Source organism: Neovison vison, chromosome 4 (genome assembly GCF_020171115.1).
Source record: "Neovison vison isolate M4711 chromosome 4, ASM_NN_V1, whole genome shotgun sequence".
In the NCBI taxonomy this organism is placed as follows: Eukaryota; Metazoa; Chordata; class Mammalia; order Carnivora; family Mustelidae; genus Neogale; species Neogale vison.
This window is the reverse complement of record NC_058094.1, coordinates 19,618,009-19,630,545: the sequence shown is the minus strand read 5'-3', so window position 1 is coordinate 19,630,545 and position 12,537 is coordinate 19,618,009. Positions and strand designations below refer to the sequence as shown.

The 12,537-nt window shown below is 39.7% G+C and overlaps 1 protein-coding gene across 4 annotated transcripts in view; it reads left to right on the top strand.

Moving 5' to 3' along the window:
• Nucleotides 1-12,537, top strand: part of COL14A1 (collagen type XIV alpha 1 chain) — a 219,313-nt gene that overhangs the window by 124,852 nt on the left and 81,924 nt on the right. For all 4 annotated transcript variants that reach the window (XM_044245032.1, XM_044245031.1, XM_044245033.1 and 1 more), the window contains exons 27-33: nt 2,486-2,609; nt 2,794-2,937; nt 4,310-4,474; nt 5,270-5,308; nt 5,453-5,591; nt 9,174-9,316; nt 11,976-12,085. In XM_044245032.1, coding sequence (XP_044100967.1) covers nt 2,486-2,609; nt 2,794-2,937; nt 4,310-4,474; nt 5,270-5,308; nt 5,453-5,591; nt 9,174-9,316; nt 11,976-12,085 — 864 coding nt within the window. The remainder of the gene's footprint in view (nt 1-2,485; nt 2,610-2,793; nt 2,938-4,309; nt 4,475-5,269; nt 5,309-5,452; nt 5,592-9,173; nt 9,317-11,975; nt 12,086-12,537) is intronic.

Here is a 12,537-nt window from a genome sequence, read left to right as displayed (position 1 = left end):
GCCTGTGTTCGTTCTCTCTCCCTCTCTCTCTCTGACAAATAAAAAAACAAACAAACAAACCAAAAAAAAAAGCTATTGCATTCAGCAAACTAAGAAAGGTTAGAATGGCCACATCAGTAGATGTTTGTTTTTTCTTTTTCTTTTTTTTAATTTGACAGAGGGAGAGAGATCACAAGCAGGCAGAGCAGCAGGCAGGGGGTGGGGGAAGCGGGCTCCCCACTGAGCAGAGAGCCCAATGTGGGGCTTGATCCCAGGACCCTGAGATCATGACCTGGGCTAAAGGCAGAGGCTTTAACCCACTGAGCCACCAAGGCTCCCCTGTAGATGTTTCTTTTAGAGTAGCTCCTGTAAGGATAGATCCAATATTATCTCTGTCCACAAGGACAATAAAATCTTAAAAGAGAAAGGTTATAGCCATAAATTCCTATAGATCAAGAAACACATAAAATATAAACCTAATTTATCCTCAGTCAAATAAAATTTATTGAGGATTTATTCTCAATAAGTACTCTACCTGGTAGAATACTGTCATAATGCTTATGACAATGTCCACAGTTTCAGAGTGCTCAGAATCTGAAAGTCAGGGAGAGGATGAGGATGAGAAACAGATGGAAAAATAGACAACAAATAAATTCACAAGGTAGGGACGCAAGCTATGAAAACAGTTATGTGATTTTAAATTCACTGAAGGTTATTTTAAATGGGGGGGGGTATTTTAAATTGTGTTGTCAACAAAGACCTCTTTGAGAAGGTGGCCTTTGAACTGAGATGTGAATGAGGTAGAGAATGCTGAGAGTAGAATTTCCAGAAAGGGAAGATGGTAAGTGCAAAGGACCCAAGATGAAAATGAGTTTTGAGGCTTTAGATGCTAAAACTTGTGGCTAGAACACAGTGGATGAGCATGGCAAGGGAGGAGGGTAGGAAAGAGCTGGAAGGAAAAGAGAAAACCAGACCATCTTGACCTTCGTGAACCACTGAAGGAGTTGATGTTACCGTAAATGCAGTGGGAAGCCACTGGAAAGTTTTGGTGTTTTTTTAAGATTTATGTATTTATTTGAGAGAGAGAGGATGCATGCACAGGAGTGGGGGGCGGGGAAGACTGCTGGCAGAGCACAGAGCGCATGCGGGGCTCCATCCCACAACCCTGAGATCACGACCTGAGTCAAAACCAAGAGTCGGATGCTCGACCAACTGAGCCACCCAGGCGCCCCTGCCACTGGAAAGTTTTGAGGAGAGAAGATCTGATTTGCTTTCTTAAAAAGGTCCTTCTGACTGCTTTGTGGAGCATGAAGAGTAACCTGGGTAAGAGTGGACACAGAGAGACCATAGTCCAATGCCGAGATGAGCTGGAGGCCTGGGCATGGGTGGTAGCAAGGAGATGCATGGGTAGGAACAGATTCAGAATGTATCATGGAGGAATGGCTGAGAAAATTTGGATATGAAGGAAACCGTAAGAGAAAAATAGAGTAGGTGCTGAGGCATTTCGGGGAAGGAGGAATTTTTTTGTATAGAGGGGTCAGATGTGGTTCTCTAGAGATGGTGACATCGGCAGCAGTGGCCCTTGAAAGCTGGTAGCAGCTGAAGGCTCACACAGTCAAAGAAAGTACTTTGAAGATGCTATATTTATTCCCTCCCATGAAAACCAAACAAACAAACAAACAAATCGAGTAAATCAAAGATGGCCCCCAAATTCCACTGGAAGAAAAGCAAACTATAGGAAATGAAGCCAAGAAGGCTTGTAGTGTAGTGGTTAAAACATAGATTTTGGAGGTGCCTGGGTGGCTCAGTCAGTTGGGTGTCCGACTCTTGATTTCAGCTGAGGTCATGATCTCAGGGTCTTGAGGTGGAGCCCTGCACCGGCTCTGTGCTCAGCAGGGAGTCTCCTTAAGACACTCACCCTCCCCCTGCCCCTCCACTCACTTTCTAAATAAATAAATAGATAGATAAATTCTTAAAAAAAAAAAAAAAAGAACACGGATTTTGAAGTAGCATTTACTTGGCTTCAACTGTGGGTTCCGCCAAGGGCCACTCTTGGGATTTTGTGCAAGGCACGTGACTTTGAGTGCCTCTGTCTTCTCCTGTGTAAAACCGTGAAACAGTAGTAATTAGTTCACAGGTTTGTTTCATGAGGACATCCTTGGAAAGAAACCCCCTCCCATTCTCTTTGCCAAATTACAGGACTGCTTTTTTTTCCCCCCACCTGTCAAACAAGGTAGCAAAAGGCCTACATACTTTGGAAAGAGATTGTTATGAGACTGAGAGAAATTATATAAAAATAACCTGCTTCCTGAAAAATACTTAGAGAACAAAAGATCTATTTAATGTGTGGTCAGATTTGCTCTGCAACCTCTGTGAAATTTTAAACCAAGGAAATTGTGGTATGGATTAAAAAAGAATTAAAATTGTAGGTCTAATCATGCCATTATGTAGGCTCGCTGGAGGAAGTCTGTACATATGTGAACACTAACACATTGTCTCTCCCCAGGTTGCGATGGTTCAGTTCACTGACGACCCTAGAACAGAATTTAAACTCAATGCCTACAACACCAAAGAGACCCTTCTTGATGCAATTAAACGTATTTCATACAAAGGAGGAAATACAAAAACAGGTGAGAACAACAAAAGCAAAACTCAAAGTAAGTCCTCATTAGTAATTACTGAAATGACTTTTTGGAGGCATAAGAATATAGATTTTTTGAAAAGATGTTTCACTGATCTCAGAATTTCTGCCTGCCTTTCCCCAGTGAAACCAAAGGAGGAATGAAATTGAACAGTTGCCTTCCTCTGTTTCAGGAAAAGCAATCAAGCATGTCCGAGATAGTTTGTTCACTGCAGAATCAGGGACCAGAAGAGGCATCCCCAAGGTCATCGTGGTTATAACTGATGGAAGGTCACAAGATGACGTGAACAAAATCTCTGGAGAGATGCAATCAAATGGTAAGTTTCACACCGATGCCATCAAATGGTGAGCCACGGATAGTAACGTTACCATTGCTTTCTGAATACAAATGTATCGGCCACATAAGAATGACTTAAATGTTTCTAAGTCTTTCTTAATAGTTAATCAAAATCTTTCTTAATATTAACTAGAAAATGTGATTTTTTAAAAAATTTCCGAGTTACAAATCTAATATTTTGCTGTGTTTTCTTTTTTTTATTAAATTTTTTAGTTTTTTACCAAACTGAGGGTTGCTGGGGGGAAGGGGGTTGGGAGAAGGGGGGTGGGATTATGGACATTGGGCAGGGTATGTGCTATGGTGAGTGCTGTGAAGTGTGTAAACCTGGCAATTCACAGACCTGTACCCCTGGGGATAAAAATATATTATATGTTTATAAAAAATTAAAAAAATTAAAAAAAATTTTAGTTTTTTAATTTATTTTCAGTGTAACAGAATTCATTATTTATGCACCACACCCAGTGCTCCATGCAATACGTGCCCTCCATATTACCCACCACCAGGCTGTATTTTCTCCAATATTTTTGTTACATACAGAAGGCCCTATATAGGAAATTATAGTAATTAAGACCAATACTGTGAAAAGGACCATCCTGGAGGTCCAGGGAGGGAACCAATCACAGAAACTCCTCAGCCTCTTCATCCATAGCATGGAGATTCTCATAGAATTATCACAAAGACTATATTTTTTAAGACATGCCTGGCAAACAGAAATTGAACATCTATTTGCCAAGCATGGCACCCACCTCAGCCTGCTAGTCTATTAATATCTCAGGTTTTACATGTTAAAAAAAGAAAACAAAAAACAAAAAAACCTGAGACCTGAGATAAAGTATCTCTGTCTCAATTACACTTTATCCCCTAAACCTTAAATGATTATTAGCATATATAGATATATAGCATAAAGATGTTCCTCCAGGTGGTGGGTATTATAGAGGGCACGGATCGCATGGAGCACTGGGTGTGGTGAAAAAATAATGAATACTGTTATGCTGAAAATAAATAAATTTAATTAAAAAAAAATGCATGTCTTAGTAACACCCCCCCCCAAAAAAAAAAAAATAAAAAGATGTTCCTCCAATAACAACTATTTCATCTTAAGCAGCCACTGGGGGCATTGGCCACCTTGAGTTTTGTTTAAAATGGAAAATTGCTTAGGGGAGGATGGAATAATTATCACATGGGGCATGTGCCCGTGCAGAGTTCTGATGGACTGTGAAAAACGAATTCTCCACCCCCCACCAGGTCTCCTTCATAAACACATTTTAAACACCGGGACGCGTCTTACATTGCATGATTTTGTATTTTGCGTGGTTTAAAATCATCAGCCCGGTCTTCCCCTCCTGCCGCAGGCTACAGCATCTTCGCCGTCGGAGTGGCCGACGCAGATTACTCAGAGCTGGTGAGCATCGGCAGCAAGCCTAGCTCACGGCACGTCTTCTTCGTGGATGACTTTGACGCCTTTAAGAAAATTGAAGACGAGTTGATTACTTTTGTCTGCGAAACCGCATCAGCAAGTTAGTTCTTTGGAATTTGTACTTAACTCGAGTTGTTCAATGGCTAAAATAGTTCATACCAGTTAAATAATGAGTCCCATCTTGATCTGAGAAAAGAATATGGACTCGCAGGCTGTTTATTACACAGACATTAAGTTTTGTGGTTTTGAACATTTGGAAATAAACCTCCGCTCTCCCCTGTTTAGGGTTTTCGGTGGATCAAACTTTCCCTCAAGAGAGGAGAGTCTAGGTCTAAAAGCAACTCTGCCTAAACAGCTGTAGCCAATGGTTTTCGAAATGTAGCAAAACTGCTCATTGGGGTCATCCATTAGAATGTGACTTCTCAGGGCACCTGGGTGGCTCAGTGGGTTAAGCTTCTGCCTTTGGCTCAGGTCATGATCTCAGGGTTCTGGGATCGAGTTCCACATCAGGCTCTCTGCTCAGCAGGGAACCTGTTTCCCCCTCTCTTTCTGCCTGCCTCTCTGCCTACTTGTGATCTCTGTCTATCAAATAAATAAATAAAATCTTTTAGAATTCGACTTCTCCCAATGCATGCTCTTAAGAGACCACTGTAGATTTTAATAGACCCAAGAGAGGAGAAGGGAACTGTGTCCTTTCAGTGGAAGCAGGCCGAGGGAGAGCATTTCAATCTTTAGGAATCTGTCCAAACAGAAAACCATAGCCACATATGGTTTGGATTCCCTTCGCAGCTGACTTCCTCAAAGATTATGTTAGCTTCCTGTTCTCTGGATGGGGAAAGAATATGTTTGGGAAATATCTAAATTAGGGTTTTATATTGTTTGTTTTGTTTCCTAGCCTGCCCGCTGGTGTACAAGGATGGCATTGATATCGCAGGTATGCAATTATCACGTTTTTTTTTTCCAAATACATTTGGGAAATACAAAACAGGGCCAGATTTTTTGTTTTACCTTTAAAAAATTAATATTGAAATTTAAAATCCTAAAATGTCTGTTTCTCTCTCTCTCTCTCTCACTTTAGGATTTAAGATGATGGAAATGTTTGGTTTAGTTGAAAAGGATTTTTCATCTGTGGAAGGGGTTTCCATGGAGCCTGGTACCTTCAATGTGTATCCGTGTTACCGAATTCATAAAGATGCTCTGGTTTCCCAGCCAACCAAGTATGTTTCCCTTGCAAGACAGTAAAGCCAATCCTTGGTTATTGTATCGCAAAGCGAAAATGATGTCAACTTGAAATATACTGTTATAGTTCCCGGGAGGATTTTCCATGATGATAAGAGCAAACGATTAGATGTCTTTGTTTAAAAACATCAGAGTCACCCATGATGCCAGCTGAACTTTAGTCTGAGAAAATATATAAAGATAATTGATCTTTACCAGCACTACCATATACCAGGCATTGTTCTAAGCCCTTATGCACCTTAATTCACCGTAATTCACTCAAAGCTCCAAACAGCTCTGTGCCTTAAATTTACTTATTCTCTCAGTTCTAGAAATAATGAAACCGAAGCACAAAGTTAAGAGTTGAGTGAGATCACATGGTTTGTTTAGTGAAAATGCTGGGATTGACATCTGGCACTCAGGCCCCAGAGCCCATACCCTGAATCTTGTCATGCTAGTGCCTTTGATTTGGCTCATTTTTCATTTTTGAGAAGTCACAACAGCAACTCCATTGTAGCAGAAGAGTAGTATCAGATGTGTGTACAAACCACATTATCTAATTGCTGTAGAGCTCATAGCGCACGTAGGATTCCTGGACCCATTTACAGCAAATCCCTGGTTCAAGGGATCATCTCTCAAGATGTTCTCTGCTATTTTGCATTCCAACGTGAAACATTTTCAGTGTCCAGATGTTGACGTAGTGTGCACCTGTGCACGGACCAATGGGAGAGATCATATTCAATTATTAAATTTACCTATCCAAAAATTTATATGCAAGTTGCTTTGCTAGCTTCTTTGAAAATATTAGTTATTAAATTCTAGCCTATTATAGTACTATCCAAATTGTTGTATTGTGCTTAATTTGGGAGGATAACATTTGAAATAAGTAGACCTCTATTATTAATGTAAAATATTTGCTGTTATAAGTGAAGCTTCATTTTCTAGAAAATTGTTGAAAATGCCTTTGACCTATAGAATATATGTGCTTTTAGATAAAGCCAACACCTGCTGTGAACTTTTAGCAGGTTTTCTTTTTCCACAGTCTAGGGATGAATATTAAAATGGATATTTGAAAAACCTTCTATGGAGTCCTAGCCAAAAATGAGAATTACCAAAGGGAAAATCCTCTCTTACCCTCGCCCCCCCGAAATGAATGGCTGGTCCAGTGCACAGCGCCATCCACCTTGCAAAACCCATTCACTGGCTCCCAGCCCTCATCTTAATCCACCCATCCCCAGCATTTGACACAGTTACTCACTTCCTCCTCCTGGATTCACTCTCCTCCCTGGGCTTCTGGGGCACACACTCTTTTTAAGCTTCTGCCTACATTACTGGCTTAATGCAGCATTGAAAATAAAATGCTGCCTCCTCTTCTTGCCTCCACTTCTTCATGCTGGAGGGATTAGGCCTGGATCCTTAACATTCTTGTTTCCCTTGTCTATACCTACTCTCTGGTGATCTTTTGAGTAGTGTTCAGCATTCTCCATGCTAGAATTTAAGCGCTTCTACAAACATGCCAGTGACTCCTAAATTTGTATTTCTAATCCAGACCCGTTTCCCCATAGCTAGACTAGCATATCTCATTGTGTGTTAGACATCTTGCTTGGATATCTAAATAGGCATTCCAAACTGTGCATGTTCAAGAGTATGCTGACCTTTGCTTCCCAAGCAGCTTCATGTACAACCTTTTCCATGTTACTGACAACTACATCCAACTAGTTTCTCAGGCAAAAAAGTTTGACTCTTGCTGTCATGTCCCACATCCACTTTCCCAAGGAATACTGTTGTCTATGCCTTCTCACCGTCCCCACGGCTTTCACCCACTATGGGGCACTGTCATCTCTTCCCAGGCTCATTGCCCCAGGCTTCTAATTGGTCTTCCTGCTCAGACCTTTGCCTTTCCAGAGTCTATTCTCCAAGTAGCAGTCAGAGTGATTCGTTGAACATGTAAATGATGTCACTCCAAAATCCGACAATGATTCCCCATTCCCCTTGCATTAAAAGTCAAAACTCTTGAATGGACCATAGGCTCTACATTATCGGTACCTATCATCTCTTTGACTTCACCTCTTATCTCCTTCAGTCCATTCTCCAGACATACCAGGAGTATGTCTTTGGTGTCTTTGTACTAGCTGGATGTCTTTGTCTCTTCTGAGGTTTCCTTCAAATGTAACCTTCCCAATAAACCTTTGCTCAGGTCGAACCCTCTCAATGAGCTTCTAATTGAAGCCAGTGGTGATGACTTCAATTAACAGTGCAAAATAGTACATTCTAACATTCCCAATCCCCATTGAACTGCTCTATTTTTCTTGCTTTCTTTTTTTAATGGCATGTTTACCCTCTGATACACTGTATAATTCATCCTGCTAGAATTTAAGTGCTTCTACAAGAATAGGAGCATTGTTGGCTTTATTCTCAGATGTATTTATTACAATGTCTGGCACGTAGTAGGCACATAATAAATATTTGTTGAATGAGTAGATGAACTAATGCATAAATAAACAAAATGAATGAAATATTTTTAATCTATGCAAATAAAAATTTCATTTTCAAATTCATGCTGAATTCCCATAGTCCCAAATTTATCCACTTACTAACAATTATGGAGCTCCTATGTATGAAAAGGGCTATATTTGTTGCTTTGGGGGAAAATTTAGAAGTTTGTAAGTGATCCGCTTAATTGTTAAACGAGATAAGATGGTATAACAGGCTCAGTTCCTCTAAGGCAGATTCAGAGGTGGAGATGAGTGTTGGAGGAAGCTGATGTGGGTGTGCTCTCCTGGAACAGAAGGAGGTGAGATGGGACGAAGGAGAAAAGTCAAGCCATGAAACAATCTCACTGAAAGTCTCAGGTGGTCCACATACAGGAGCTCTGAAAATGAAGCTGCCTCCATTGGAAGGAGAGGCTCTGGTCTACATATGCCCTTAAAGACCAGTCCTTGAAAACAGGTGCCATAAAATAAGTTGACATGACCTAGGGAGAGCCCTTCCTTCTGCGGAGCAGTGTCTGATGGGAGTTGGTATTTGTGAGCTGTCTACAGACAACACTCCCAGTAGCAGGAGTAATATATTCTTAACTCTTAAAGATAGATCTAGATGGCCCAATCCCAGCACAAAGCACAGACAGAAATGCAACTAACTACAACCTATAGTAGAAAGTGACAATGTCAAGTTTTATAGAAAGATTTCAGATAAACACTATTTATAATACCAAAACTTTTGAAATAACTTGAATGTTTGAGAAGAAGTGACTGGTTAGACAAATTATGCAATAGCCAAACAAGAAAAGATTGAGCAGACATTAAATATCATACTTTGAAAAATACTTAAGGAAATGGTGCTAAGAAAATAAAAGGGGAAAAATTATATAAATGGGAGAAATACTTACAGACATTCTTTAAAAACTGGAGGGAAATGTAGGGCTTCAAAACAGTGGTCATCTCTGGATAGGTTTAATAGTCTTCTGTTATTTTTTACCATTTTTCAAATATTTATAATTAAAGTGTATTTGCTTTTATAATCAGATCAAAAACTTTTTTGAAAGGGATGCAATGAAGTGTTACTTTCTTTACATTTTTCAGATATTTGCATCCAGAAGGATTGCCCTCTGACTACACAGTGAGTTTTCTGTTCCGGATTCTTCCTGACACTCCAGAGGAGCCATTTGCTCTTTGGGAGATTTTAAATAAAAATTCTGACCCATTGGTTGGAGTCATTTTAGATAGTAAGTATATTCATTTATATGTTTCCACACATATGTATGAGTAATATGTAGGGCATGGCATCTTGCCTGTTTTGTGTACTTAGACCGTTGAACAACATGGGTGTGAAATGCATGAGTCCGCTTCTACAAGGATATTTGTTGTTGTTGATAAATGTGGTTATTAGTAGTTAAGATTTGGGGCATTAGAAGTTATATGTAGATTTTCAGTATTTGAGGTGTTGGTGTCCTTAACCCCCACATTGTTCAAGGGTCAACTATATATTGTAGAGTAGCTCATTTATCTTGAGCCATGAGTATATACTAGCAATAAATTATGTGATAGTTGTTTCATTCATCCATTCACTCGTTCTTTTAGACCATGTTGGTTGAGTTTCTACAATGTGCCACTACTAGGCTCCGAGACTCAGCAGTGGGCAAGGCAGAAGGAGACAATTACTGACATAGTAAAGATGGCAAGAAGAACAAAGTTGATGGTGGGAGGAGTCAGGAGGGTCACTGGGAGGGGAGGAACGAGAATCATTGTTTGCACATGGATATGATAAATGTAAGATTTTTCTTTTGGGTTCCTTGACCCAGTTTCAGTGTATATGTTGGGGGGTGTAAGGAGGGCAGAAAATTTTACACATAATACCAGGCAGTTCTTAGATACCAGTGGGATACTGAGAATTCAATTCAATTCTAATACTGTCTACCCAGAGATAGCATCAGATCACATAGATTAAGGGTTCAGTACCATAAGGCTGTGCGCCCCCCCACTGCCCTTTAGACTCCAGTTGCAAGCCTGGCTGTTACCCACGTTTCTGACTGACTGGTTATAAATTTGAGGTTCAAAAAAAAAAAATCAGTCAGAGGTTCCTACAAGCTGTTCCTTGGGCTCCATTAATTTGCTAGAATGGCTCACAAAATTTAGGAAACATTTCATTTGCTAAATTACTACTTTATTATAAAAGGAAGTAACTCAGGAGAGCCACCTAGAAAAGATGCGTAAGACAAAGCATATGTGAAGAGGCACAGAGGGCCATCTCTCTCCAGGCAAACCACCCTTCCTAATCTCCATGTATTCAGTACCCCAAAAGCTCTCTGAACCCCATTTTTGATTTTTTTATTGAGGCTTCATTAAATAAGCATGAGTCATTCAGTTATTGGTCATTGGCAACTGAACTGAATCTCTAGCTACTGTCCACTCCCTAGAAGTAGGGGAAAGAAGGGGGACTGAAGGTTCCAACCCTGTAATCACAGGGTTGGTTCCCTTGGCAACCAGTCCTCCGCACTTAGGTTGCCTAAGGGATTTCTAAAAGTTACCTTATCAGCATAACAAAAAACATCTTTATAGCTCTTATCACAGAAAATATCAAGTGTTTTAGGAGCTGTGAGGGACCAACACCAAATATGTGTTTTTCATATGTATTTGAATAGCCAAATATATATTTCTTACAAATTATAATATCACAACATATATATATTTACCCATTATATTTGACATATTATATATATAATATACGTATATTCCTTATTCTAAACCTCTTATCACCTTTTTTGTTTAGGATTTCAATCAAGCTAGGAACCAAAATGCAGTGGTTATTGTTAGGTGCTCACTCACATATTTGGATAAGGAATGTATTTAAGCTTACCTCCGACCAGTATTTGTAAAAGGACTTTTCAGTACATGGAAATGAATCAAAAACTAAATATGATATTGTGAAAACATTTTGCATCCATCCTGAAACTAAGGGAAAGCTGTAGATTAAAAGGGTATAAATAATTAACTCCATATTCACATGGGACTTGAAAACAAAGAAATCTCTCAAGATGAGGAAGACTAGTTTATTCCCAGGGCACCTGGGTGGCTCAGTGGGTTAAGCGTCCAACTCTTGGTTTTGGCTTAGATCAGGATCTCAGGGTCTTGGGGTGGGGCCCCACACCAGGCTCCATGCTCAGCAGGGAGTCTGCTTCTGTCTCTTCCTCTGCCCCTCCCCCTACTCACACTCTCACACGCTCCTGTGCATGCTCTCTCTCTAAAATGAATAAATAAAATCTTTAAAAAAAAAAAAAAAAAAGGACTAGCCTATTCCCTTTGAAATCACAGTGAATAATTAAATTGTAACTTGGGACTTAATTAGTGAAAAAATATTCCTTTTTTTCTTTTTTGTAATGTCTTGTCCTAAAGATTAGGAAGATTCAGTCTGCTTGTGGATTTAGTTTGTTCGTAATAAGAGTCATATTAGGATATCATTTTGGGGGTGGTGTAAGTTGCATGTCCTGGAAAGTTGGCTGCTCCAGGGGTAAATAAAGCAAAGGGTTTGGTTTCTAGATCATAAGATATGATTAGCTTTATTCTCCTTTTTTGTTCTGCTTCTACTCCCAGCTTTAGACAACCATGTCCTGGGAGGGTGTTGGGGATGGGAGTATAAGCAAGGAAACAGGGGAAGAATAGGCGTCGGGTCCTTACTTCACTAGCATCACCACATGGTTGAGTCAGTTAGTTGGCCAACCAAAAGCCTGGAGCAACCCAAGGACTAGAGATCATTTCCTTACTTAATCATCACTTTGTTCTAAACACAGCCTTAAATCAAAGGATGCATTATTCTGTCTTGAAGTTTATAAAAATTGTTTACCTGTTATAACACTTTCTAAACTGTTTTTATTTTCCTTTGATTAGATGGTGGTAAAACCTTAACATATTTCAACTATGACTACAGTGGGGATTTTCAAACGGTTGCTTTTGAAGGACCTGAAATCAGGAAAATTTTCCATGGTAGCTTTCACAAGGTGAGTAATCCCTTATATACGTATATTCCTTATTCTGTTTGCTATGTGCAAAGTAACAGAGGTGTTCATTCTTTATTCTTTTTGCTGTGGGCCAAGCAACAGAGAAGTGTTAAATAAATCCCAAAGAGCTTTGGGTTTCATATTTCAGTGGGAGTAAGAATTCTCTGTGGGCTTCTTCCAAATTGGTAGTTCTAAGATGTGACCACAAAGTGTGCATTTTTACCAGTTTCCCCAAGAGATGTGGATGGAAGTGGTCCAGGTTTACACTTTAAGGAAAAGTGTAGTAGAGGATACTGCATTACAAGGAGGATAGTTGTTAATATGCTACCTTATGTGTGATGCAGAATGGATTGCTGGTCTACCCAGTCACCAGTGCAGATGAAAGCACAATAAACCAAGTCATGATAGTTTGTAGAAGACAGTTTGTGCTGATATATTTATACACATTTTAT